A 27,550-nucleotide genomic window follows, 5' to 3' on the forward strand; every position below is an offset into this window, starting at 1 on the left:
TATCACAGCTGGTATTTTTATGTATTTATTATATATATTTTATCCATACTTTTATCTTTACATGTTTACATTCAGCTTGTATTTATTTAATTATTGTATTTTTATGTTGTTACTTTTATTTCTATGTGTTTTAGTACATCTTGCATTGATATACTTATTTATTTACTATGAATATAACTCTTCTAATAATAATCATTCCTTTTTCTCTCCCCCTCCCCTCACTGGCCCAATACAGGTAATTACATATATGACCAAAAGGAGAACGAAAATGAGTCTGTAGATAATAGTTAAGACAGCCGACTATGATTCAATATGAAGCTATTAAGAAAATGAGTGATAAAAACCTTCCCTGTCTCACCCTCTCCCCCCCCACAGGTAACTACGTCTATGACCGCGAGGGTCGTTATGGCGGCAAATTCTTCTGCATCCCGCACTTTGGCCTCACGCCGCGCGCCAAGGGGCTGAGGCGGCGAGGCGAGGACACGGACAGCGCCAAGGAAAACATCGTGCCCCCCGCCGCAGCCCCGCCCCCCACCCCCCCGCTGCTCCAGGTAATGCTCCGAGCCCTGGCCGCCAGGTGCCTCGCCCTCTTTACCTGTGTGCCGGTCTTCTGCCGCACCTGTCAACAGAGGCGGCGACGGCGGCTGTGAGGTGGCCGCCGGTTTTGTTGTTTTTTTTTGTCTAGTTTTGAGGTTGTGTTTGTAGGTTGTGAAGGCTTGTTTTTTCTTATTGTTTTTTATGTTATTGATTTGTTGTCGTTAGGAAGGTAGTCATTGATTTATTTTCATTCATATTTTCTTGTTTAGTCGATTATTGTAGTTTCCAGGTTGTGTTGTGGGTTGTGAAGGCTTGTTTTTTGCTATTGTTTTTATGTTATTGAATTGTTGTTGTTAGGAAGGTAGTCATTGATTTATTTTCTTATTTATTTATTTTATTGCATCATTTTCTTATTTAGTCTATTCTTGTAGTTTCCAGGTTGTGTTGTAGGTTGTGAATGCTTAGTTTTTTGTTATTGTTTTTATGTTATTGAATTGTTGTCTTCAGGAAGGTAGTCATTGCTTTATTTTCTTATTTATTTATTTTATTGCATCATTTTCTTATTTAGTCTATTCTTGTAGTTTCCAGGTTGTGTTTGTAGGTTGTGAATGCTTAGTTTTTTGTTATTGTTTTTATGTTATTGAGTTGTTGTCTTTAGAAAGGTAGTCAGTGCTTTATTTTCATTCATATTTTCTTATTTAGTCTATTCTTGTAGTTTCCAGACCGTGTTGTAGATTGTAGTTGCTTCTTTTAAGTATTATTATTTATTATATTATCTTTTCTACCTTTCCCAGAGTATATATCAAAGGTAGAATACATTTTTTCATTCATATTTTCTTATTTAGTCTATTCTTGTAGTTTCCAGACCGTGTTGTAGATTGTAGTTGCTTCTTTTAAGTATTATTATTTATTATATTATCTTTTCTACCTTTCCCAGAGTATATATCAAAGGTAGAATACATTTTTTCATTCATATTTTCTTATTTAGTCTATTCTTGTAGTTTCCAGACCGTGTTGTAGATTGTAGTTGCTTCTTTTAAGTATTATTATTTATTATATTATCTTTTCTACCTTTCCCAGAGTATATATCAAAGGTAGAATACATTTTTTCATTCACATTTTCTTATTTAGTCTATTCTTGTAGTTTCCAGACCGTGTTGTAGATTGTAGTTGCTTCTTTTAAGTATTATTATTTATTATATTATCTTTTCTACCTTTCCCGGAGTATATATCAAAGGTAGAATACATTTTTTCATTCACATTTTCTTACTTTGTCTATTTAGAACAGTACAAACATTGCTACCTGTCCAACGCTTCATTTTCACAAGTCTAGCTTAAGTGATGGATAGAGATGAGCTTTTTTTATTATCATTAGACAAAAACTACATTAATAATACAGTTTAGAACAATACATTACCTGTCCAGTATTGGGTGCCTTCATTTCCACAAGTTTACCTGCAGTGGTAGAAAGAGAAGGGCTATTATTATTATTATTATTATTACATAGAGGTGTTATTCATGTGAGTATAGATAGATAGATGGGCAGAGAAGAACTTTTATAATTATTAGGTGAAAAGAAACTGTACGAAGGCATGAGGATGGTTGCCTGTAGTGGTAGGTAGAGAAGGGCTTTTTCTATTATCACACAAAGAAGAGGTGTTATTCATGTGAGTATAGATAGATAAATGGACATAGAAAATCATTTATCTTTATTACAAGAAGGCAGTGAGAATGGTTCCTGTAGTGGTAGGTAGAGAAGGGCTTTTTCTATTATTATCACACAAAGAGGAGGTGTTATTCATGTGAGTATAGATAGATAAATGGACATAGAAAATTATATATCATTATTACAAGAAGACAGAGAGAATGGTTCCTGTAGTGGTTGGTAGAGAATAGCTTTTTCTATTATTACACAAAGAGGAGGTGTTATTCATTTTAGAGTATAGATAGATAAATGGACATAGAAAATCATTTATCATTAGTACAAGAAGACAGAGAGAATGGTTCCTGTAGTGGTTGGTAGAGAAGGGCTTTTTCTATTATCACACAAAGAGGAGCTGTTATTCATTCAAAGAGGTATTCAAAGAAGTGTTATTCATTCAAAGAAGAGGAATTATTCATGTGAGATTATAATAGGTGAAGAAGAGCTGTTATTCCTATTAAACATTTGATAGATAGATAGATGGAGAGTGAGCAGCTTTTATTATTAGTATGCACAAAACAGAGTGTATGCAGGCAGTATGAATGGTGTAAATACTATGCAAAGGTCAGTGGTACATATGTAAAGGCCTGGCACATTTGTATAGACAGCTTGGGAGGGAAAACACACGCTTGCAACACTGGGAACACTTCTGCAACACTTGAGGTTCATATGTGTGGGCACTGTGGCACTAGAAACACATAGGCACTAGATGAGAATGCAACACACACACTCACACACTCGCACACAAACACAACACAAATACATGAGAGAAAAACAGTGGTTGGTGCCAAAACTATATAGGAACACACTTACAAAGAAACACAAAAGACACAGTAAGTTTAACCCGTGTAGCAGCGAGGGGTCAAATTTGTGGCTTTACCGTGTAGCAGCGACGGGCCAAATTTGTGGCTTTACCGTGTAGCAGCGAGGGGCCAAATTTGTGGCTTTACCGTGTAGCAGCGACGGGCCAAATTTGTGGCTTTACCGTGTAGCAGCGAGGGGCCAAATTTGTGGCTTTACCGTGTAGCAGCGATGGGCCAAATTTGTGGCTTTACCGTGTAGCAGCGACCGGCCAAATTTATACCATGATATAGACCTCCCAAAATAGATGATACATAAACTGATCACAAATGCGTTGATATATATATTATGAAATGGTTTGTGTGAGGGGTGATTTTTTCTCATTTTCTCGCTTGGAGGGACCATTAAGAAACATGATCCCCGCTGCTACCGGGTTAAACAAGGCCAGTAAAGTGCCATGCAACACACATGAATTAAAGAAAAATAAAACATAAAATCACAGCAATACAGAAAAACAAGTTAGTATTTGTGTTGCCTGAGGGTGCATGGGGGGTGGAAGAAGGAGGGGGGTGGGGCAAGGTGTACATACCTCACTCACCTGTACAGAAACACTACTAACGAACACAAAAACACTTACAAGTCAACGCCAGGGAGACTGTCCTCTGAGCCCCACCACCTCCCACAGCGCCCTGTTTTTTACATATGTCTAACAATATAATGCTATGGTTTGGAGGCTCAGGAGGACAGTTTGCCTGGCAGGGACTGTAACACAACTTCTCAGGAGCTACAGCCAAACAGAATGGGTACAAGTGGAGCCAAATTTAATGGGTACAAGCAAGCAAGTAGTCAAACAGGATGGGTACAAGTGGAGCCAAATTGAATGGGTACAAACAGGGTCAAACAGGATGGGTACAAGCAGGGTCAAACAGGATGGGTACAAGCAGGGTCAAACAGGATGGGTACAAGCAGGGTCAAACAGGATGGGTACAACCAGGGCAGCCAAACAGGATGGGTACAAGCAGGGTCAAACAGAATGGGTACAAGCAAGCAGGGTCAAACAGGATGGGTACAAGCAGGGTCAAACAGGATGGGTACAAGCAGGGTCAAACAGGATGGGTACAAACAGGGTCAAACAGGATGGGTACAAGCAGGGTCAAACAGAATGGGTACAACCAGGGTCAAACAGGATGGGTACAAGCAGGGCAGCCAAACAGAATGGGTACAAACAGGGTCAAACAGGATGGGTACAAGCAGGGTCAAACAGGATGGGTACAAGTGGAGCCAAATAGAATAGGTACAAATTAAGCTTCTCACCTCTAGAAATGACACTTAGAATACATGACTGTGTGTGTGTGTGTGTATGTGGGTGTGTTGGTGTGTATGGGTGTGTTGGTGGGTATGGGTGTGTGTGTGTGTGAGTGTGTGTGTGTGTGTGTACAGGCCAGATTCCACACAATAACACACTTTCCTCAACACATAACAGCCAGAAATATTAGTTTAGTGTCAAATTCTCTTCATAATTATCTCTACATATACTGAGGCAGAATTAAATTACCTCTAGTATAATATAAAACCTAATTCATGCTTATTTCCTGTAGTGGCTGCTTTGAATTTAAGTGTTTTTAGGTATTTCTACTGTTTTTTAATTTTTTATATGCTAGTTTTAGTGTGTGGATTTTTTAATGTGATAAGTACTCTCTTTTTTTCTTTCTTGGTTAACTCTTTGCTATACTGTAGTTTTAAATTTATTATTATTATTATTATTATTATTATTATTATTATTATTTTACAGTATAATTTTAGTCTATTCTCTAGTGCATTAACTTCCTCCCTTTCATTGTATCAGTTATGTTCTTTTTTACTTTCTTATAATTTTAGTCTGTTGCAGTAACCTCTTTTCTTCCACAGTAATAGTTGTTATTTTTAGAGTTTATAATTTTACTCTTATCATTAACTACCTTCTAAGACCCTTCCAGCAGTGACTATTTCCCACACCCAAAGCATCACAGAATGTCTCCCTTTCTGCAACACACACATTCTCTACCCTCCAAAGCATCACAGAATGTCTCCCTTTCTGCAACACACACATTCTCTACCCCCCAAAGCATCACAGAATGTCTCCCTTTCTGCAACACACACATTCTCTACCCTCCAAAGCATCACAGAATGTCTCCCTTTAAGCAACACACACATTCTCTACCCTCCAAAGCATCACAGAATGTCTCCCTTTCTGCAACACACACATTCTCTACCCTCCAAAGCATCACAGAATGTCTCCCTTTCTGCAACACACACATTCTCTACCCTCCAAAGCATCGCAGAATGTCTCCCTTTCTGCAACACACACATTCTCTACCCTCCAAAGCATCACAGAATGTCTCCCTTTCTGCAACACACACATTCTCTACCCTCCAAACCATCGCAGAATGTCTCCCTTTCTGCAACACACACATTCTCTACCCTCCAAAGCATCACAGAATGTCTCCCTTTTAGCAACACATATTATCTACCCTTCAAAGTTCTGATATTTCCACAGCATCTCAGAATGTACCCACTCTAGCAACACTCTTATTTTCCCCTCTATGTCATATGTGTTTTTAGGATGTTTTACCAGTACACTCACACAGCACTCAAGGCTTCCGCTGCTTGCCTGCCTGCCTGCCTGCCAAGCCTATACCACACTTAACAGCATGAGGGCAGCACTAAACTCTCCACTCACCTTCCCTTCACTCTTAAATTCCCTTTCGTTTTCCCCTTCACCTCCCTTTATTTTACCCATTACCCTTCATTCCACTCCTCACTTCCCTTTCTTTTACCTCTGTCTTCCCTTCGCCTTACCTTTACGAGTTCGAACCCCAGCCTGGGCAGTCGGCAGCTTACCCACCCGGCTGTTCATGTCGATTAATGTACCTGGGGACACCTGGGGAAGGTAAACTGAGGTAACCTTGATGTCACACCTGTCCTGTGTCCCGGGGTTGGGTTACTCCCTGATACGCGTTCATGGACCAGTGCAACAGAGATGAACACTGAGGCCATGCGCAGGTTTAGCATTAGCCCCAAACTCTACCCAGTGAAGGAAAATTATGATATGGAAATGGTTGTGATATTTGAAGTCTTTGTTTGCTTCTGTGTTGAAAGAGAAAAGAAGAGGAAAGAAAAGGAAATATTATTCTTTGTTTTAATTTCATTGCTTTTGTTTCTGTTTGTTTGTCTAAGATGCTGACTTTTTTATTTATTTTGTTTTTTTAATTTGATGCGTTTTTTAATCTGTCCGTCAAAGCTGAATGGCCGACTGACTTATTTTTGTTGTTTTCCTTGTTCGTTTTCTTCTGTCTGTTTATCTCTTTAAAATGAATGACTGACTTATATAATTTGTTTTTTTTAATTTGATGCGTTTTTTAATCAGTCCGTTGAAGCTGAATGGCTGACTGACCTATTTTTGTTGCTTTCCTTGTTCTTTTTCCTCTTCTGATGAATGAATGACTTATATAATTTGTTTTTTTTAATTTGATGCGTTTTTTAATCAGTCCGTTAAAGCTGAATGGCTGACTGACCTATTTTTGTTGTTTTCCTTATTTGTTTTCCTCTTCCGATGAATGAATGACTTATATAATTTGTTTTTTTAATTTTGATGCGTTTTTTAATCAGTCCGTTAAAGCTGAATGGCGGACTGACCTATTTTTGTTGCTTTCCTTGTTCTTTTTCTTCTTCTAATGAATGAATGACTTAAATAATCTGTTTTTTTAATTTGATGCGTTTTTTAATCAGTCCGTTAAAGCTGAATGGCGGACTGACCTATTTTTGTTGCTTTCCCTGTTCTTTTTCCTCTTCCGATGAATGACTGACTTGCGTATTTTGTCTTCCATGTTCCTTGTTTGTGTTCTTTCGCCCTGTGTTGTTTCCGAGCGTCGCAGCGCCAACACCCTGCCAACGCTTCATGTGCTAGGCGTCGCTTGCTTGGCTCGGAGGTTGCTCTACACTGCCTCACTGTACCTCACCACCACCACCATAGCAACCACGATCAACTCAACCACCACCAGTTACTACTACCACCACTACCACCACCACCATATCAACCACGATCAACCACCACCAGTTACTACTACCACCACTACCACCACCACCATATCAACCACTATCAACCACCACTGCTACCTCACTGTTTCTCTTACATTCATCACCATCACCACCACCACCATATCAACCACGATCAACTCAACCACCACCAATTACCACTACCACCACTACCACCACCACCGTATCAACCACTATCAACTCAACCACCTCATTTTTCAACCCTACTATTTTTTCCCTCATTTCCCATCCATAATTTTTCCCCTCATTTTTCAACCCAGCTGCATATTTTATCTCTACAACATTTTTTTTCCTTCCATATTTTCTGTAGTGCTTCCGTCACACACACACACACACACACACACACACGCTCGCACGCACGCATCAACGTATGTGTATATATGTATAGCCAGCCAGCATTAAGTCACACCATTCGCCTCAGTACTTATGCATGAAATAGTGCATGTCACCCTCACTCAGAACTCCTCTCAACTTCCCCTGAAAATGAGCGACATACCTTTAGCCTCGACGCCATACACCCCAGCGCTGCACATGGGTATTAACTGAGCAGGAAGGGACACTGTTTTGGGCTGGACACAGTGCCAAGGAAGAGTGATACGGGTCTGCCTGAGCATGTATACCCAGATCTTGCCTTGATGGGTTAAATTGGTGCTTATCTTGTTGTGGCCAGTACCTCAAAAGTCATGCTGTATAGTTCTCTGCTGGTGTGAGTGGTCTTCAGCGTCCACCTGGTGTCAGAATCTAGTGTCACATCAAGTGGTTTATATTGCTTTCCCTGATGTGGTTTAGCCAAGAAGTCTGTGGCTGGTATCTTAAAAGTCACATTGCTTGGTACAACACTTGCTTCCTGTTGTATATAGTGGATGTAGAGGTTGTTAGTGTAATGCCCTTCTATTATCATGATTATTGTTATTTTTATTGTTGTTGAGATCCATGAAAGGGCGTCAAGGTAATATAAAGATGGAGTCCCCTCGATGAGCGGTCACAGGTACAAAAACTTAAGATACAAAAGAATATAAAGAAAAAAGGGGACGAAACAATATTATGAGACATTTCGCTGCCCAAGAACACGTATCTGACAAGGCTTTCGTAGGAGTTGTGGGCATTTCCAGGGGTAGTTTTATGACCCTGGTGGTAGTCTGGGCCTTCTTCTGTACCGTGAACCTGAAGAAACACTCATTAGAGCCCGATTGAGCCCATCTTTGACCTTTAGAAATAGGTGATGTGATATTGCAAACTGTCTTGTAATACCAATTCTAACGCCTTAACAGCTGGAGGTGTTGACGTTTGCTGTGAACTTACCAATATTGACAAGAGAGTTGCGATTAACATGCAGTATATAACATGTGAAATAGTGTTATAAATACTTAATAAAGGGCATTACATTAGTTCTTGGTGGTTGCTGGTGTACAGAACTTAGAGGAGGGGAGAAATATTAGTACCTGGTCTAGTTGTTAGTGAGAGAAGTATTATTAATGTCTAGTTAATGTGCAGTGGTGTATGTTTTCCTGTAGACTTTTAGTGGTAGCCAATATTATTTTTGTTGCCTGTTTCTGTAGTGAATGTTTAGTCATGTTTTTGCCATTGTTTCTTTCATTCTTCAGTAGTGAATGTCATTTTTCATAGTGTTTTTCTTGTAGTGTTTTTGATGTCCTGTTTAATGTGATGGTGGTGATGATGGTGGTGATGGTGGTGGTGGTGGTGGTGGTGGAGTTACAAGGCCCACCACCAACACAGCACAAGCAACCAGAGAAATCGCAACACAGCAGGACGCAACACACCAGGCACACACATTCGTACACATACATCCGTGTTGCCCTGGATATGTTGTCTTTGTGTGTGTGTTGCGTCATTTGTGTTGCCGTGAAATTTTACCAAGTGTTGCGTTATCCAATCATAAAGCTGGGAGGCCTATTTAGAGGAGTTCTGAGGGATAGATTGTTTACCCTAAGTGAGCGAGAGATAATTGTGGTTCTGAGAAAGATTATATCCGAGACCAATTTATTGCATCCGTTGTCTTGTGGAAAATGAATTACTGTGACGTGTGGAAGATTGATGGAAGTGGAGGAAGAGTGTGAATGTCCCCTCGTGCAAAAACCTACACACGCACACACAAACGCACACACCCTGGAAGATATAAGCCATTAGATGCTGTAATTTACGTACACACTTTCACATGCAGACGTACACACAGCCTCACATGCAGACACACACACACAGCCTCACATGCAGACGTACACACACACTCACATGCAGACGTACACACAGCCTCACATGCAGACGTACACACACACACACATGCAGACGTACACACAGCCTCACATGCAGACGTACACACACACTCACATGCAGACGTACACACACACTCACATGCAGACGTACACACACACTCACGTGCAGACGTACACACACAGCCTCACATGCAGACATACACACACACTCACGTGCAGACGTACACACACAGCCTCACATGCAGACATACACACACACTCACACGCAGACGTACACACACAGCCAGACTTAAATTACGCACATACACCTACATGCAAGTGACCTGAAACAACCGACAAGAGACCTCATGTACGCTTTCTTACACGCACACAGCCATGCTTAAATTACGTACACACAAGTGAACAGAAAAAAACAGACATGAGACTTTATGTATGCTTTCTTACACGCACACAGCCATGCTTAAATTACGTACACACAAGTAAACAGAAAAAAACAGACATGAGACTTTATGTACGCTTCCTTACATGCACACACGCACACACACACACACACAGTCAAGCTTTAAATGTTGCAAATTACAAGCTTATCTATTTATTCATCTTCTGTTCATTCATTACCAGGTTTAACAGCACTATTAACTAACCACTAACCATTAAATTAACATTCCTATAGCGTACTAACTCCACCTCCAATACCAGCTATTTTTATTTTTATTTTATTTTTTTATTTATTTATTGATTTTTTTTCACATCTCCAGACCATTAAAATACGTATTCACTTCACCATAACTTCACCTGACCCATGTTGACCCAAGCAAGCCAGACCCAGACTGACCTAATCATCACACCGTCAACCCGTGCCAAGCGAAACCAAAACTATATAGCTTAATCTCACCCAATGGTATGTCACCTAATATCACCAAGCCAAAACTATATAGCTTAATCTCACCCAGTGTTATGTCACCTAATATCACCAAACCAAAACTATATAGCTTAATCTCACCCAATGTTATGTCACCTAATATCACCAAGCCAAAACTATATAGCTTAATCTCACCCAATGGTATGTCACCTAATATCACCAAGCCAAAACTATATAGCTTAATCTCATCCAATGTTGTCACCTAATATCACAAACTATATAGCTTAACCTCACCTAACCTAACATCACCTAATATCACCAAGCCATGCCAAGCGAAACCAAAACTATATAGCTTAACCTCACCTAATCTAACATCACCTAATATCACCAAGCCATGCCAAGCGAAACCAAAACTATATAGCTTAACCTCACCTAATATCACCAAGCCAAGCCAAACTAAAATTAATCTAGTCTCATAATGTGCCATCATCTCATCAAGCCAAGCCAAGCCGAGCCAAGCCATACCCAAACTGTTGTAATTTCACCTCGCCTAACTATGCCAAACCAAGCGATATCAAACCAAAGCAAGCCAAGCCAAGCCGAGCCCAAACTAATACAATCTCGCCTAACCAAATGCCCTCTCACCCCACCTGAAGCGTTCTCTTTACCTGCGGACTCAGTTTTTGCCGCTCAGTGACTGCGAGGGAATAACAACCAAGACCTAAGAGCGCAGTGTAAGAAGAGAGAGAGACAGACAGAGAAGGAGTGTGAGAGAGAGAGACCAGAGACCGTGTGCTTTGTCCCAACTTACTAACAGTCAAAATAAAGCGAGAGAAACAGAGGGACAGAGAGAAACAGAGGAGGACAGACAGAGAGAGAGCGTGAGAGAGAGAGACCAGAGACCGTGTGCTTTGTCCCAACTTACTAACAGTCCAAATAAAGCGAGAGAAACAGAGGGACAAAGAGAGAGAGAGAGGAGGACAGACAGAGAGAGAGCGTGAGAGAGAGAGACCAGAGACCGTGTGCTTTGTCCAAACTTACTAACAGTCCAAATAAAGCAAGAGAAACAGAGAGACAAAGAGAGAGAGAGAGAGAGGAGGACAGACAGAGAGAGAGCGTGAGAGAGAGAGACCAGAGACCGTGTGCTTTGTCCCAACTTACTAACAGTCCAAATAAAGCAAGAGAAATAGAGAGACCAAGAAGGAGATAGCAGAGGACAGACAGACCGTGAGAGCTTAATACATCCTCGCCAATCAGACCAAAAACAGATAAGACTTAACCGGGTCATTCGGTTGGTCTAAAATGCTTATCCGCCAAAATCCGCCAAACTGCTTTTTTAACCCTCCCCTCCCCCCCTCAACCCCCCCTTAAACCCCCCACAACCCCTTAAAACCCTACCACAATTAACACCCCACTCAAGAACCAAAAAAATAACAATAATAATAATAATGAAAAACACGCCCCTCCTATACTCCACCTCCCCCTCCCCATACCCCATACCCTATACCCCATACCGCAACACACCACACCACAACAATAATAACAATAATAATGCTGGAAAACACGGCAAACACACCACCACAAAGCCGAGAACCAAATGGGCACTCACGGGTCCTTCTAGTTAAGGCTCTGGTGCGCGGGGGTGCTGAGGGTGGTGAAGGTGGTGATGATGGCGGTGATGATGGTGGTGGGCATCCTCGGCCTGTTCCACCTCCTTTTCCCGGGCTCTCAGTCTTGGTCATGGTAGCCTCCCGCGCGCCACCCCTGCCCGCTCGCTCCTTCACCTTCACCCAATCAGCGTTAACGAGCTCAGGTGAGATGATTGGGTTGGTGTGGTGATGGTTACCTGCCCCCCTCCATCCCCCCTCTTTACCCCTTTCCAATCACTCCCTTGTTCCCTCCCCAATATCCTCTGCGATTTTTATTTATTTATTTATTTTTTTTTTTTTTACGTCTTCGCCTGTAGCTCCGGCAGGCTTTCTTCAGGGGCCTGGTGGTTGGCAGTGTTTTTTTATAGTGGTGCCATATATGCTAGGCTCATGATTAGGTAAGGTGTGGTATTATTAATGACAACAGGTAAAAAGGTTTGGTTAGCTTGGTGTGGCTACCTTACCCTGCCTCCCCTCCCTCCCTCCCTCCCTCACCAGTGAATGGGTACCAGGTATTAATCGGGGGTTGTGTCCCGTCTCCTGGGGTCTGTTCCCTTCTTCTGTAATTCCTTCCCCTCCTGTCTCTCTCCGGCATATGACCACATGTTGCGCCGACTAAACGAAACTTTCCTTACTTCCCCTTCTGTCTCTCTCCGGCATATGACCACAGATGTTGCGCCGACTAAACAAAACTTTCCTTCCTTCCCCTCCTGTCTCTCTCCGGCATATGACCACAGATGTTGCGCCGACTAAACCAAACTTTCCCTCCTGTCTCTCCGCATATGACCACAGATGTTGCGCCGACTAAACAAAACTTTCCTTCCTTCCCCTCCTGTCTCTCTCCGGCATATGACCACATGTTGCGCCGACTAAACAAAACTTTCCTTCTTTCCCCTCCTGTCTCTCTCCGGCATATGACCACAGATGTTGCGCCGACTAAATGAAACTTTCCTTCTTTCCCCTCCTGTCTCTCTCCGGCATATGACCACAGATGTTGTGCCGACTAAACGAAACTTTCCTTCTTTCCCCTCCTGTCTCTCTCCGGCATATGACCACAGATGTTGCGCCGACTAAACGAAACTTTCCTTCTTTCCCCTCCTGTCTCTCTCCGGCATATGACCACAGATGTTGCGCCGACTAAACAAAACTTTCCTTACTTCCCCTTCTGTCTCTCTCCGGCATATGACCACAGATGTTGCGCCGACTAAACAAAACTTTCCTTACTTCCCCTCCTGTCTCTCTCCGGCATATGACCACAGATGTTGCGCCGACTAAACGAAACTTTCCAACTTTCCCTCCCTTCCTCCTACATTATTCTAAGCCGTCTCCCTCCGGTCCCTGCCCCCTACCCCTCTTTAACCTAACCACCTCTGCCATTAGGGACGGTGTGGTATTAATGACATCAGGTGAGATTAGGTTCAGCCAATCAGGTACAATTATTGTGTTGGTGTGTTGATGTTTACCTGGAGGAGAGAGTATTGGAGGAGGAAAGAAAGGGGAAGGAAATGGAAGGAAAACTCGACTAATTTAACTGATGTAGAGAAGGAGAGAAGAAGAAAGAGGATGAGAGGAAGAAAAGAGACAAAACCACTATTATTGTTTAGAGCATTCATTACCCATAACTACTACTACTACTACTACTATTCCTACTACTACTACTATCCCTGCTACTATTGCATGTAACTTTGAATGAACACAGCAGAACTAAAATTGTTTGTGATTGCTACCACTACTACTACTACTACTACTACTACTACTACTACTACTACTACTGCTACTGTTGGTGTGTCTTATGCATGTCTGTTAGCGTTGATGTTGCCAGCATGTGACTTCAGACTGCCGCTGTGTTTACTCCTGATGATGACGATGATGATGATTGTATTCCTTGGCAGCATGGTCACCTGTCCTCCTTCTCATTACCTGTGATCACACCTGTTATTGACCTTGATTACTGCCTCTTCTTAATTACCTGTCCATTTTTTTACCTTAGTTACAGTTTTAGCTTGTGATGTGAAGGTATAGGCTTGTTAATCTTACCTTACCTTGCCTTACCTTACCATACCTTACCTTACCTTACCTTACCTTACCTTGCCATACCTTACCTTACCTTACCTTACCTTACCTTACCATACCTTACCTTACCTTGCCATACCTTACCTTACCTTACCTTACCTTTCCATACCTTACCTTACCTTACCATACCTTACCATACCTTACCATACCTTACCTTACCTTACCATACCTTTCCTTACCTTACCTTGCCATACCTTACCTTACCTTACCATACCTTACCTCTCCATACCTGTCCTTACCTTACCTTATCTTACCTTACCATACCTTACCTTACCTTACCATACCTTACCTTACCATACCTTTCCTTACCTTACCTTACGTCACCATATCATACCTCCTTACCTTACCTTACCTGTCTTCCAATTACCTGTACAAACCTTACTTACCTGTACACATAAGCCTCGTTAACCTTACCTTACCTTTCCTTCCCTTACCTGTCCCCTCTAATTAACTAACCCACTAACATGGACTTACAGGTGAGACAGGACACACACAACACCTGGCCCTTTAACGAGCTTACCTTAGGCTGGCCCCAGGTGGAGGAGGAGGAGGCAGGGTGGAGTGGAGAGCTAACCCCCCTCCAATACACCCACCTCATCCGCCGTGCCTCGTCCCTCCGCTACCCTCCCACCCGCCCTCTCCACCCTCCCGGAAATAAGAAAGTCGCAAATTCCGCCAAAACCAAAGGAAGATCAAAGAAAACTGGGGCGGTTTCGACGGGGACTGAACGAAAGGCTAAATTGATTGTTCCGCCTCATCCACCAGTGCCGAGGTCTTCCACTAGGCTCCGCTCCCCCCCTCCACCCCCCATGCATGCCCCCCAAGACTCAAACTCCACCAAATTGAAAGGAAAACTGAAGAAAAGTGGAGATATTTCGACGGGGACCGAACGAAAGGCGGCTAAATTGATTGTTCCACCAAATCCACCTCTGAGGCATTCCACCAGGGTCCAGTCCCCCCCCCTGCCCCCCTCACAAGCCCCCCAAGCCACAAAATCCTCCAAGCTCAAGGGAAAGTCAAAGAAAACTGGTGTGATTGTACCGGGGACTGAACGAAAGATGACTCTTGCTAATTTGGGCACTCCGCCTCATCCACCGCCAACCAGGGCTTCCACTAGAGTCCGCTCCCCCCCTCCACCCTCCACACAAGCCCCCAAGGATTCAAACTCCACCAAAACAAAAGGGAAATCAAAGAAAACTGGGTTCATTCTACCGAGAACCGAAGGAAAACCTACCAAATCAATTCCGCCAAATCCACAACCACCCAGGCCTTCCGCTAGGCTCCACTCACACCCTCCACCCCCCCTGCACCTTCCCCATAGGCTAGCACAACCCCCATCCCCCCTGAGGTCACACAACCCCAGGGAACGCACAAGACATAGGACCCACCTGTATGTCCGACTCTCCCAGGGTAGCCACTTGTCGGAGAGCGTGGATGAGGTGGATGACGGGAGGCGGATGTCCTGTTCATCCGCCAAGTGTGAGAGGCGGATGAGTGATGGTTCTGGAGGCTTGAAATATTGTCATCCACCATCCAGACTCCTGTCATCCACTTCATCCGTGTCAGTTTCGGCAAGTGATCTCGGTCGGTTAGGCTCATCCGTGTCCTCATCCGCTCAACCACGTGATGTTAATGGACGTGTGTCTTCTCATCCGCTGCACTCCACTTCATCCACCTCTTCTTCCTCCTCTTCCTCCTCCTCTCGTATGGGTTCGAAAGATGAGGTTTTGAGGTTGCCAGCTTCCTATGTCTTCTCCTCCTCATCCTCTTCCTCCACCTCTCCTCCTCCTCCTCCTCTTCCTCCTCCTTCCTCTTCTTCTCTTCCATCTGTCTCCCATCCTTCTATGCCCTCCTCTCTTCCTGTTTCCTCTCCTTCTTCCTCCTCTTCCTTCCTTTCTTTGCCTCCTACCTCCTCCTCCTCCTCTTCTCCCCTCTCCTCTTCCTCCTCCTCTTCCTCCTCACCTCCTATGTCATCTTCCCTTCCTGTATCTTCCTCCTCCTTCTCCTCCTCTTCCTCTCCTCCTGTCTCACCATCCTACCTTCTTTCTCCTCCTCCTCCTCTTCTTCCTCCGCCATCTCCATCCTCTACTCTTCCACATCCTCCTCCTCCTCCTTCCTTCCCTTCCATTCCCTCCTTTCCTCCACCCCCCCGTGCACCCTCTCTCCCTCCCCTCCCCCCCCACACCCGCGCTCCCCGGGCTCCCGCAAGTGGAGTCATCCGTGAGCGCCCGTACTACGCCTTTGGATCTGATGATGATGATGACCTGGACTCGCCTCCCCCCCACTCGCCCAGGGAGAGTGGGGAGAGGAGGGTGAGTGGGTGCCTCCTCCTCCTCCTCCCCCCCTCTCATTATTCTTCTTCTCCATTGTCGTTTTCTTCCGCTGGTTCGTCGTCCGCTGCCTCCTCCTCCTCGTCGTCTTCCGTTTGGAGTCGGTATCTTGCGTGGTTGCATCGGGTTGCCAGGACCAGGTTAGGTTAGGTTAGGTTAGGTTTGGTTAGGTTAGGTTAGGTTTGGTTTGGTTAGGTTAGGTTAGGTTAGGTTAGGTTAGGTTAGGTTAGGTTAGGTTTGGTTTGGTTTGGTTAGGTTTGGTTTGGTTTGGTTAGGTTAGGTTTGGTTAGGCTAGGTTAGGTTAGGTTAGGCTAGGCTAGGCTTGGTCAGGTTGGGTTAGGGTTGGTTTGGTTAGGTTAGGCTAGGTTAGGTTAGGTTAGACTAGGCTAGGCTTGGTCAGGTTGGGTTAGGTTGGTTGTAGGTTAGGTTGGTTAGAAGGTTAGGTTAGGCTTGGTCAGGTTGGTTGTTGGGTTAGGTTAGGTTAGGCCAGGTTAGGCTTGTGTTAGGTTAGGGTTGGTTAGGCTAGGTTTGGTTTGGTCAGGTTAGGTTAGTGTTGGTTTGGTTTGGTCAGGTCAGGTTAGGTTAGGCCAGGTTAGGCTTGGTCAGGCTAGGTTAGGTTAGGTTAGGTTTGGTCTTCTTGCTCCTCTGTCTCTTCTCTCTTGCAGGCTCTTTCTCCTGCTCCTCTTCTTCCTCCTCCTCTTCCTCAGTGTTACCAAGACTCATAGATAAGTTAGGTTAGTCATGTGACCCTTTCCCCTTCCTCTTTCTCCCCTTGATCCTTCTTCATGGTGTCCTGTGTCCCAGTGTTCCCTGGTCAGACCTCATGCTAGACTCACAATCAGCACCCGGTACCTTCCCTGAATAACCTCGGAGCTCACAAATGATGGATCTCTAAGTGCAGCTAAAACCATATGTGTGTGTGTTTGTGACTCTTCATGTCCCTGTCTTCCTATGTGTTTGTATGTGTGTGTTTGTGTATGTACATCTTAGATTCTCATTTGTTCCTATGTGTATGTGTGGGTGTGTATGTGTGTGCCAGGTGTGTGTGTAGGCTTAACGAGGGGCAGGTAGCAGTGTGTGGTTGGTGGTGTGGAGCTTACCTGAGAGTGTACACCTGTCCTGGGTGGTGAGGCAGGTTGATTAAGGCAGGATAAGGTGGATTGATCTTACCTGTGGAGAGTTTAGGTAATAAGGATGATAATTTTAGGGGCTTGATTTTATTTTGTAGTAAAGTTAAGGTTATTTTTTATTTGTAGTTTTTTTTATTTATTTCATTTTTTTACCTGTAGTTTAGGTTTTTAATACTAAGTTCTTTTTCACTGTAACCCAAACTTTGCACAAATAAAGTTCAACTTGACGAAAAAATTATGGTGCCTTGTTTTTGAGAGAAAGGTCTTGTAAATAGTAAGCTGATTTTTATTATTATTATTATTATTATTATTATTATTATTATTATTATTATTATTATTATTATTATTATTATTATTATTTACTTATCATTTTCAAGATAAAGAAAGACAGAGAAACAGAGGAGAGTATTAACTTATTTCTTTGCTTAGTATATTTTGACATGCAAGATAAAGAAAGAAAAGACAGAGAGAGAGAGAAAAAGAGAGAGGGACAGAGAAAGAGCGAGGATATTTTGTTTAAGAGAATTGTTTTTGTAAAGAGAGCAGGGGAGGATACAGTGCTGGGAGTTGTGGAGAGATTAGAGGTAGAAGGAAGGAGACCAGTTGGTAGGCCTAGGAAAACGTGGAGAAGGTATATACAGGAAGACTTGGGATTGATGGGATTGGATGAGCATCGGGCGGAAGACAGAGTAGAATGGAGGAAAAAGAGAGCAGGGGAGGATACACTGCTGGGAGTTTTAGAGTGATAGGAGGTAGAAGGAAGGAGACCAGTTGGTAGGCCTAGGAAAACGTGGAGAAGGTGTACACAGGAAGACTTGGGATTGATGGGATTGGATGAGCATCGGGCGGAAGACAGAGTAGAATGGAGGAGAGCCATAAAGCGTCCAACCGCTCAGGTAGAGTGAAAACGGACGGTAAATGAGTTGATGATGATGATGATGACGATGATTTATATATATCTTTTTAATCTTTCCTCCTCTATAACCAACGTAAAAGCCTTTGTTCGGTGACTTGTTAATATATTTTCTCTTATTATTCATTTTTTTCCATAATTTATTCATGTCATCTTTACGCATAGGTGTATATAGCACTGTTTACGCATCTTGTTTTTACACATAAGTAGTTTTTTTATTATCATTATTATTATTATTATTATTATTATTATTATTATTATTATTATTATTTCACGGCATGATAAAATGGTTTTGTCCGCACCACCACCACCACCACCGCTACCACCACCACCCCCCCCTCACCTGCCTTCACCTCACCTGTCCCTTAACGACCCTTCCTCCGCCCTCGCTAATCCCTCATTCTAATCCTTCTTCTTATTGTAATTTTATCTTATTATTATTATTATTATTATTATTATTATTGTTATTGTTATTGTTATTATTGTTATGCTAATTGTTTGTATTTATATTATTATTTATCTTTTATTTTTATTTATTTATTTATTTATTATTTTTTTTTTAATGGCAGAAATATTTTTAATTGTTCAAAGCAGTTTCCCATAAAATTTCTTCTTTCCTTTTTTTATATTTATTTATTTTTTAATTGTATGTAATATCAGAAGGTTAGCAAAGCACCAAGAAAACAACAACAACAACAACAATAATAATAATAACAATAATAATAATAATAATAATAATAATAATAATAAATAAACTTCACAAAGACGAACGAAGCATTTATAATTAATATACCAACATGTACAGCATATTACAAGACTGTTTATAAATGTACATACCGATACTGGAGCACTGTGAATAGTAGTAGTAGTAGTAATAGTAGTAGTAATAGTAGTAGTCGTAGTAGTAAGGCTTGTTAATCCCATACAGCCCAAAATATCATGTGTACAAAAATACCAAAAATACCACACATGTACACATAAACCCAACACACACACACACACACACACATACATACATACATACATACATACATACACATATCTTGCATAATGCCTCAAATGATGTATGATGTATGTTAATGTATGTTCCTTCACCAGCATTGCATACATACATACATACATACATACATACATACATACATACATATACATATCTTGCATAATGCCTCAAATGATGTATGATGTATGTTAATGTATGTTCCTTCACCAGCATTGCATATCCACGTCTTGCTAATATATTTATGATTTTAATTGCACTTTCTTCCCGTCATGTACAGATTAATACACAATCCGCTCAGCCATCAATATCTCCCTTATCCATCGTTCGTCGCTCTCTTATCCATCCCTATCCATCTTTATTCATCACTTATCCACATTTATCCACCCTTCTTCATCCATATCCACTCAGCTCCCCACTTATCTCTCATCCACCTAACAATCCTTATCCACTATTTATCCGCTATTTACATCTCTCCTATCCGCTCAGCCATCAATATCTCCCTCATCCATCGTTCGTCGCTCTCTTATCCATCCCTATCCATCTTTATTCATCCCTTATCCACATTTATCCACCCTTCTTCATCCTTATCTCTCATCCACCTAACAATCCTTATCCACTATTATTCATCATTGTCTGCTCCGCTATTTACATCTCTCCTATCCGCCCAGCTATCCAGTTTCCACTATCCATTCACATTTATAAACACCATCACACATATACAGATTTATCCACTATCCACTCAGCCATCAGTATCTCCCTTATCCATCCTTAATCCGTCTCTTATCCATCCCTATCCATCATTATTCATCCCTTATCCACACAGCTATTCACATATTCCGTATCCACTCAGCTCCCCACTTATCTCTCATCCACCTATCCATATCCACTATTATCCATCATTATCCAATCATCTGCATCTCTCCTATCCACCCAGTTTCCACATATCCACTCACATTTATACACACACTATCACACACTCCACACAGCCATCCACATCTCTCCTCCACCTAGCTAGTCATCCACAGCGCCGGCACTCCTCCACGCAGCCAGGCACTCCCTCACTGGCCCCCCCGGCACCGAGGCATTAGGTGAAGGTGGCACTGCACGCATGACACTTTTCCAGGTGCCAAGCGTGACTGGGGGAGGAGACGCAGGGCAGGGCAGGGCACCAGGCACCCCCTCCACCACCACTGCCACCACCGCCACCACCACCACGGGCACCCCAGAGGACCGTGGAACCACACCAGAGCGAGTGGAGTTTGAGAATTCACTGGTGGAGCAGAGTGACGAGGAGGAGTACCTGTCGGAGGATGAGTGGACGGACCGCAACTTTGGGGCCTCGGCGAATGAGCTGGATGAGTCGGATGGCGAGGACAGCGACTACTCAGACCTCAGGTGGGTGAGCGGATGTTATTTTTTTTTTCTATTTATTTATTTATTTATTGGGGGATGCCCTTGAACTATTTCCTCTTCCGTAAATGAATAAATAAATAAATAAAAATACACACACACACACACACACACACACGTATTATTTTTTTTTTCCCATGGACTGTTTCCTCTACTGTAAAAATAAAATACACACACACACACACACACACACACACACACACACACACACACACACACCCTTACCCAAACACCCCCTCCCTCCCTCCCCCACAGTGACGAGGAAGCGGAGGACGAGGAGATGGAGTTCCTTGAGGGCGGCGGAACACTGACGGCGGCTGAGACGCGGCGGCTGGCTGAGTCTTGGCAGCGGAGGTACTCGACGGACCGACTCGACGATGACTCACCAGCACACTCCGGCCACGACTCCGAGTCTGACCTGGACTCCGACAACTTCAGTGAGGAGTACGGGGCAGAAGGTCAGTACAGTATTTATATATTAATTCCCTTACAACACATTCCATTCACCCTCTTGCTTTACCAGTACCCCTAGTCAGGAGGTCATCCCTGTGCACCTCTTCAAGCTCCCTCACTGCCCTGAGCACCATGATTAAGCCATTTGTCGTAAGGAAAGCAGGTTTCTTCCCGTCGCTGGTACACGGTAAAGCCACAAATTTGGCCCGTCGCTGCTACCGGGTTAAGCTTCCTATCCCATCCTTCTTTTACCTCTCAACCTAACCATCACCGTCACCACCACCACCACAGGGGATGAGAGCCACACTGCCACGGAGGGTGAGGGCGGCGAGGATGATGACGAGGAGGAGGAGGAAGGGGAGGCTGTCAAGCGGGCGCGGGAGCTGCGACGCCTGGAGGTCAACATTGACGTCACGGCGCCGCCCAGGAAGGCCGAGACCTCTGACAGCGGCTCAGACACAGAGGTGAGCGCTTCTTTATTTATGTTGTTTATTTATCTGTTTTTGCATTTTTTTTCTTCTAATTTTGCATCTTTTTATGTGTTTTTATATTTTTCATTACATGTCAGTTATGAATTTAAGATAAGATAAGATAACTTTATTGTCACATTGAATAGAAAATAAGCTCATTGTTTGTTTTTCTGTTTTATTGCTGTTTTATTACTTCCTGCGTGTGTTAATTTGATTACAGCCATCACAAACCCTCTAATTATGTATAGTAAACCGTCAATATAATGGACTAATTGGGGGAGGGGGGGGGGGACTTAGTCTGTTAATGCTGAAAGTCTGTTATAAATTTAAAGCTATGTACATTAACACCGATGAACCTAATAAATGTAGGGGTATATTAAACTACAAATTACTTTCCTTCATTAATAACAGTAATAAGAATACCAACCCCCCCACCCCACCCCACCCCTACCCCACCCCTATAGGAACAGCGAGTAGCGGGCTTTTTTTTTTCATTATTGTTTCCTTTCTTTTGCCCTTGAGCTGTTTCCTTTACTGTAAAAAAATAAATAAATAAGCTTCCTATCCCTCCAGGTTGCCAGTGACGAGGAGAGTGAGGAGAGCGACACACAGATCGACACTGACTCAGAGTTCGCCGACGACCACGTGCCGCCCGGACCCCCTAAGGAGATCCCAACCATCATCATCAACGAATCTCCGAACCACCGGCAGGAGAGCCCCGCGCCGGACGACAAGGGCGGGGGCCGGGAGGGGGAGCCGCACCCTAGCCTAGTGGCACAGCGCATTGACCTTGGCCGGGATGGGGGCGAGGGGGAGTGGGTGAAGGAGAACGGGGAGAAAAGCGCAAGTCTGACGAACTTAAACGAGAGTAGTCAGACGAACCCCAGAGCAGAGCAGCTGAGGCGTCTCCTGCAGCGGACGGACTCGACGGAGGCCATAGCAGCCCAGCGCGCCCTCCAGCTTAAGCGCCAGTACCTCCTCGGCGAAAACTCCAACCTGCCGAGGAAGTCCGTCTCCACCGCCGACCTCGGGAATAGGTTCAAGAGCTTCATGGACAAGATTTCCGAGACGCAGAAGATGCTCAACCCGGCGCCGCAGCCCTCCGCCGCCATGCAGGCCTTCATGAGCACCTCCTCCGTCGCCTCCCTGCGCAGCCCCTCCTCCTCACCCTCCTCCCCGCAGCTCACCGTGCGCTCCGTCTCGCTCCCACACGGCGACGACACCACCACCCCAACCACAACCGGGTCATCCTCGCCCCCCACCACCACCGCCGGGGAGACCAAGGATGTGGGGGATAAGGTGGACAAATCCGCCATCACCACACGTATTGAGAGTTCAGTGTATCCGCGGGAGGGGACGCAGGGAGGGGGGGCGTTGAAGGGCTTCCCAGACACCTCAGAACTGGAGCAAGGCCATGAGAAAGCCATAGAAGTGGAGGAATGTCTCGGCAGAATCCCAGTCTCCGAGAGCAGTAGCGAGTCGAGCAGTGAGTCCAGCAGCAGCGGGGACTCAGACTACGACAACGTGCCCCCTGGAAGCAAGTGGTCGCCCCCGAAAAAATCCCCGACGGCTATCGAGCTCAAGCAACGCACCAGCACTGGGGTGACAGACAGCGCCTTCAGCGACGACACGGCCACTGACCCCCAAGGAAAGACCGCACCCCAGAGTGACAAGCCGTGGGTGATAGACGATGCGGTAAGGGGCGATAAGAGAGGGGAGAGTGACGACGATGTGTTCGGTCAGTCCGGTGGCGATGGGGACAACGGGGCCGAGACGGTGAACCAGGAGCTTGTGTTGGCCAATGCCCCGAGGTCGCTGGATGGGCTGTATATTGGCACGCCGGTAACGCTACAGGACGAGGAGGAAGAGGAGGAAGGGAAGAAGGCGATAGAGACCAAAAACCCGATCTTCAGCCTCGCGGACGAACGGAGAGAAAAGGAGACGAAAGAGAGGATAGAAAGGGAGGTAGAGGAACATAGAGAGAGTAAAACGGAGATAGAAAGCACAGAAATAGAGCCTGAGAAAGAGGAGATAGAGGATGAAACTGTCGACGAGCTCTTCAACAAGCTAGCCAGCGACGCGGTGGAGGACATCGACAAATTCTCCGAGCTTGTGGAATCATCAACAGCGAACTACAACGGCTTCCCCTTCACCGACGACGCTGGACTCAAAGAAAACGAGGCGCCGGTGATAGCCTGTGATAAAGAGGGGAAGAGGAAGGAAGGCAGAGAGAGTGAACACGAGGAAGAGAAGTTCGACAGTGTTACAAAGAGAGACATAGAGAGTGAGAGAAAGAGTGAATTAGAGGAGGCATTAGGGAGTGAGGCAAAAAGAGACAAGGCTGTGGACAGTGAGATAAGGAGGAAACAGGACATAAGGAGTGAGACGGAGAGAGAACTTGACGTAGAAGGTGACACGAAGATAGATAAGGCCTTGGACAGTGTGGCAAAGAAAGATTTAGAGTTACAGAGCGTGGCAGACAGAGACCTGGACTTGAGAACTGTGCAGGAGAAAGAACAAGGAGAGAGAAGCATCAAGGAGAGTCCACCCACGCCAACCGACATCCGAATAGCACTAACCAAGGACTCGGAGAAGCAACCAGATAAGCTTAGTCTGAGTCCGAGGCATTTAGCGGACCCCTCCTCGCTCACACCCAGCCCCAGCGAGGAGCTCCACCCGCCGCCCACGAAGGAGAGCTTGTCCAGTCCGGAGGAAGGGCGGGAGTACACGGAAACGGAGCTGTCGGACTGGGCGGGCGACAACGAGGGGGTGAGTGCCGGCGAGGACTTAGAGGTGGAGGTCAACGAGCGTGACCGGTCATCGACGAAAGCGCCGAGGTCACGAGGGATCGCCCGCATCGCCTCCGAGGAAAGTCTTGGCGATACGGACTCGGCGATCTCGAGTGGGCAGAACTTAAGCGCAACACCGGCTAAACCCCCGACGTCCTTGGCCGATCTGGATGGTATAGAGTTTATGGACACGAGTGAGAGTGCCAGCAGCCCCGAGGAACAGAGTCACCAGAAACAAGGCTACCGGAAACTCGAGGAGGACACGCCGACTACCCCGCTAGCGCCCCAGATCTCGCTGCTTGGGGATAGTGCGCCGCCGGGTGAGGACTCCCCCCACAGCAGCGGCAGCCAGTCCGACAGCACCAGCACGGAGCTTGACACGTCCCAGAGCAGCGTCCAGGAGGCACCCAGCGGCGGGGGAGTGCCAGAGGGCCAGGAGAGTGCCGCCCAGCCTGCCAAAAGCATGTCAGAGCCGCCGTCTCTCAGCGAACCCCAGGCCAAGGTGAACGGGGAAAAGCGCCACGACTCATTCGAGGACTACACATCCCCACGGCGTTACGAGGGCTACATCCCGAGGTTCAGGGAGCGCATGAGTCCCTTCGGCTATGTGCGGGACTCCATCGACATCCAGAAGAGCTCCTCCAAGTCCTCCCTCACCTCCAGCCCCAGTGTGAAGGAGGAGGAGGATAAGGAGGTGGAGGCAGCGCCGAGACTCACCCCCGAGGAGATTCCGAGAAAGTCAAAGTCGGTCTCACCCAACACGGCCAAGAAGCAGATCGAGACGAGCCTGAAGAGCAAGGACAAGGAGAAGGAGAAGGACCTGATCAAGGAGATGGTCATGTCCAGGATCACGCGGCGCAGCGCAGAGAAGACGCCGAGACGAAGCTCACGCACGTCGCCGAGCCCACTGTCCTCAACCAGCTCCCGGACGTCACTCTTCAGCCCTCAGTCATCGCAGGAAAACCTCTTGGAGAAGTTTAACCAGCCAGCCAGTCCACCAGTCACTCAGCCTGCCACTCATCCACTCACTCGGCCAGCCAGTCAGCCCCCCAGTCAGCCTCCCAGTCAGCCTCCCAGTCAGCCTCCCAGTCAGCCCCCCAGTCAGCCTCCCAGTCAGCCCCCCAGTCAGCCCCCCAGTCAGGCCGCCAGCCAGACCGAGGAAGGCAACAAGAAGCCCATCCACGTGGAGCGCCATCCACTGCTGCGGCTGGACACGGTGCAGCAGGAGTTCCCGGACAGCGGCCAGACCTTCGGCGCCGAGGAGAACCGGTCCAAGATACGCGTCGGCACCTTCTTCCGCGACGACAGTGTCCTCGGCGGCCCAGAGTGGGGCGGCGGCCTGCACGAGGCGAGCGTCCCCTTCGCAGATGACATTCAGGAGGACGAGGTGTTTGAGGTGGGGGAGGAGGCGCTGAAGGGCCTCCTGGCGCCCCGACACCGCAGCCCCGCAGCGAGGCGCGGCACGGGCCCCGACACCCCCCGCCCCAAGCTGCCCGCCACCCCCCTCACACACCCCGAGAAGTTCCCCAGCCCCCCCGTCACCTTCCCTGGCCCCCCCGCTGGCCCCCCGCCTCCCAGCCCTGACCCCCCCACCCCCAGAGGCATCATGGCCCCCACCAGTGTCTCAGCCCCACCCAGAAAAATTTCAGCCCCTGCCAACCTCAAGATCATCCCCAGAGGCTCCCCCGGCCCTGCCTCACCCCCCACCCCCACCACCCCTACCACCACCACCACCCCGGCCGCCACCTCCGTCACCCCTGTGCCCCTGCGGCCTCACCGAGCCGGCAGCCACGCCCGCGGCGGCTCCACCCCCACTGGCGAGCGGCCGCTGTCCACGCCTAACCTGGGCGTGGCTGCGGACCGGGAGCGTGCGCGGGAGGAGGCGCGCGGCCGGGCCAAGCTGCTGACAGACCGCGACCTTGGCCTGAGCCCGCCCACCACCGCCGACAGCCTGCGGGAGAAACTGAGGAAGGGCAGCGAGGGGGAGGCCGACGCCCCCACATCAGCCCCGCCAGCAACCCCGCGCTCCGGCAAGGCAGCGGATGTCACACCGGCCGCCCCCGCCAAGGACAAGGAGGAGCGTGTGCGTGAGCTTCTGGAGGAGCAGCGGCAGCGGCAGCGTGAGAGCGGCGAGCCCTCGGCGGAGGCGGCCAGCAAGGAGGACCGTGTGAGGGAGCGCCTGGAGGAGTACCGGCAGCGGCAGCGTGGCGGCGGCGGCGGCAGTGTTGCAGTGAGGAACGGCGGCGGCGGCAGCAGCGACGGCGGCGGCCGCCCCAACAGCCAGCTGCTGCGCCGCCACACCCACCGCCCGTCACTGCTGGAGCTGGAGTCCCTGCAGGTGTTCACGGCCGGCCTCGCACCGCCCAGTAAGTCCGCCTCCTGCTCCTCCGTGCCTCTCTCCGGGGCCGCGACTCTCACCCACACCCCCCCCCTCCCCTGCCGCGACTCCACCACACCAACCCCCCCTGCCCCTGTTCCCCCTGCCCCCTCCTCCTCCACCACAGCCTCCTCCACCACCACCACCCCCGCCAGCCAGCCCTTGCAGGAGTCGCTGCCTGAGAAAAAGTCCTCCGGGAAGAAGTCCAAGGACCGGGAGAGGCGGCGCAGCCTGATCCAGGTGTTCGCAGGTGAGTCCGGCGCCGGGCTGCTGCATGGTGCTGTGCTGGCCTCTGCTGCTGTGCTGGCCTGTGGTGCTGCTGTGCTGGCCTGCCTGCCGCCAACACTCAGGCTGGGGTGCTGTGGTGCTGCCCTCATGATCTGCTTCCCTCACGCCTCACTCAATAACCATTAACCACTAGAATAAGGATGTTTTAACCCCTAACATAAGAACTGTGAAGCACTGAAAGGATGTTTGCTTCAACACTTACCTAAACATTTTAATCACAGCTCACTAACTAACAGGTCTTGGCCTTCCTGACACAGCGTTGTAGCCTTCGTTAACTGTTAGAATAAGGAAGTTTTTAGCCTCAAGAGTAAGGAAATTTTTAGTGCCTTTACTGCTGGAATAAGGAAGTTTTTAGGCTCTAGAATAAGGAAATTTTTAGTGCCTTCACTGCTGGAATAAGGAAGTTTTTAGGCTCTAGAATAAGGAAATTTTTAGTGCCT

At 46.6% G+C, this 27,550-nt stretch overlaps 1 protein-coding gene and 2 long non-coding RNA genes across 29 annotated transcripts in view; 2 read left to right on the forward strand and 1 right to left on the reverse strand.

Annotated features, from left to right (window-relative positions):
• The window catches only part of LOC126981936 (F-actin-monooxygenase MICAL3-like), a 105,042-nt gene that overhangs the window by 53,753 nt on the left and 23,739 nt on the right, over positions 1 to 27,550 (forward strand). For all 25 annotated transcript variants that reach the window (XM_050833620.1, XM_050833622.1, XM_050833627.1 and 22 more), the window contains 5 exons: positions 376 to 551; positions 20,447 to 20,718; positions 20,989 to 21,191; positions 21,478 to 21,650; positions 22,230 to 26,811. In XM_050833620.1, the coding sequence (XP_050689577.1) occupies positions 376 to 551; positions 20,447 to 20,718; positions 20,989 to 21,191; positions 21,478 to 21,650; positions 22,230 to 26,811 (5,406 nt within the window). The remainder of the gene's footprint in view (positions 1 to 375; positions 552 to 20,446; positions 20,719 to 20,988; positions 21,192 to 21,477; positions 21,651 to 22,229; positions 26,812 to 27,550) is intronic.
• Positions 560 to 3,927, forward strand: LOC126981946 (uncharacterized). 3 transcript variants are annotated; one of them, XR_007734364.1, is made up of 4 exons: positions 560 to 1,048; positions 1,200 to 1,631; positions 1,775 to 2,460; positions 2,595 to 3,927. It is a non-coding gene; the product is annotated as an uncharacterized LOC126981946 (long non-coding RNA). The 3 variants fall into 3 exon arrangements; XR_007734363.1 differs by having other exon boundaries at positions 1,775 to 3,927; XR_007734365.1 differs by having other exon boundaries at positions 1,200 to 1,488; positions 1,775 to 3,927.
• LOC126981947 (uncharacterized) lies at positions 8,818 to 11,843 on the reverse strand. Its single transcript, XR_007734366.1, has 2 exons — positions 10,491 to 11,843; positions 8,818 to 10,438 (listed from the first exon to the last, which is right to left on the reverse strand). It is a non-coding gene; the product is annotated as an uncharacterized LOC126981947 (long non-coding RNA).

This window comes from Eriocheir sinensis, chromosome 49, assembly GCF_024679095.1.
Source record: "Eriocheir sinensis breed Jianghai 21 chromosome 49, ASM2467909v1, whole genome shotgun sequence".
NCBI lineage: Eukaryota > Metazoa > Arthropoda > Malacostraca > Decapoda > Varunidae > Eriocheir > Eriocheir sinensis.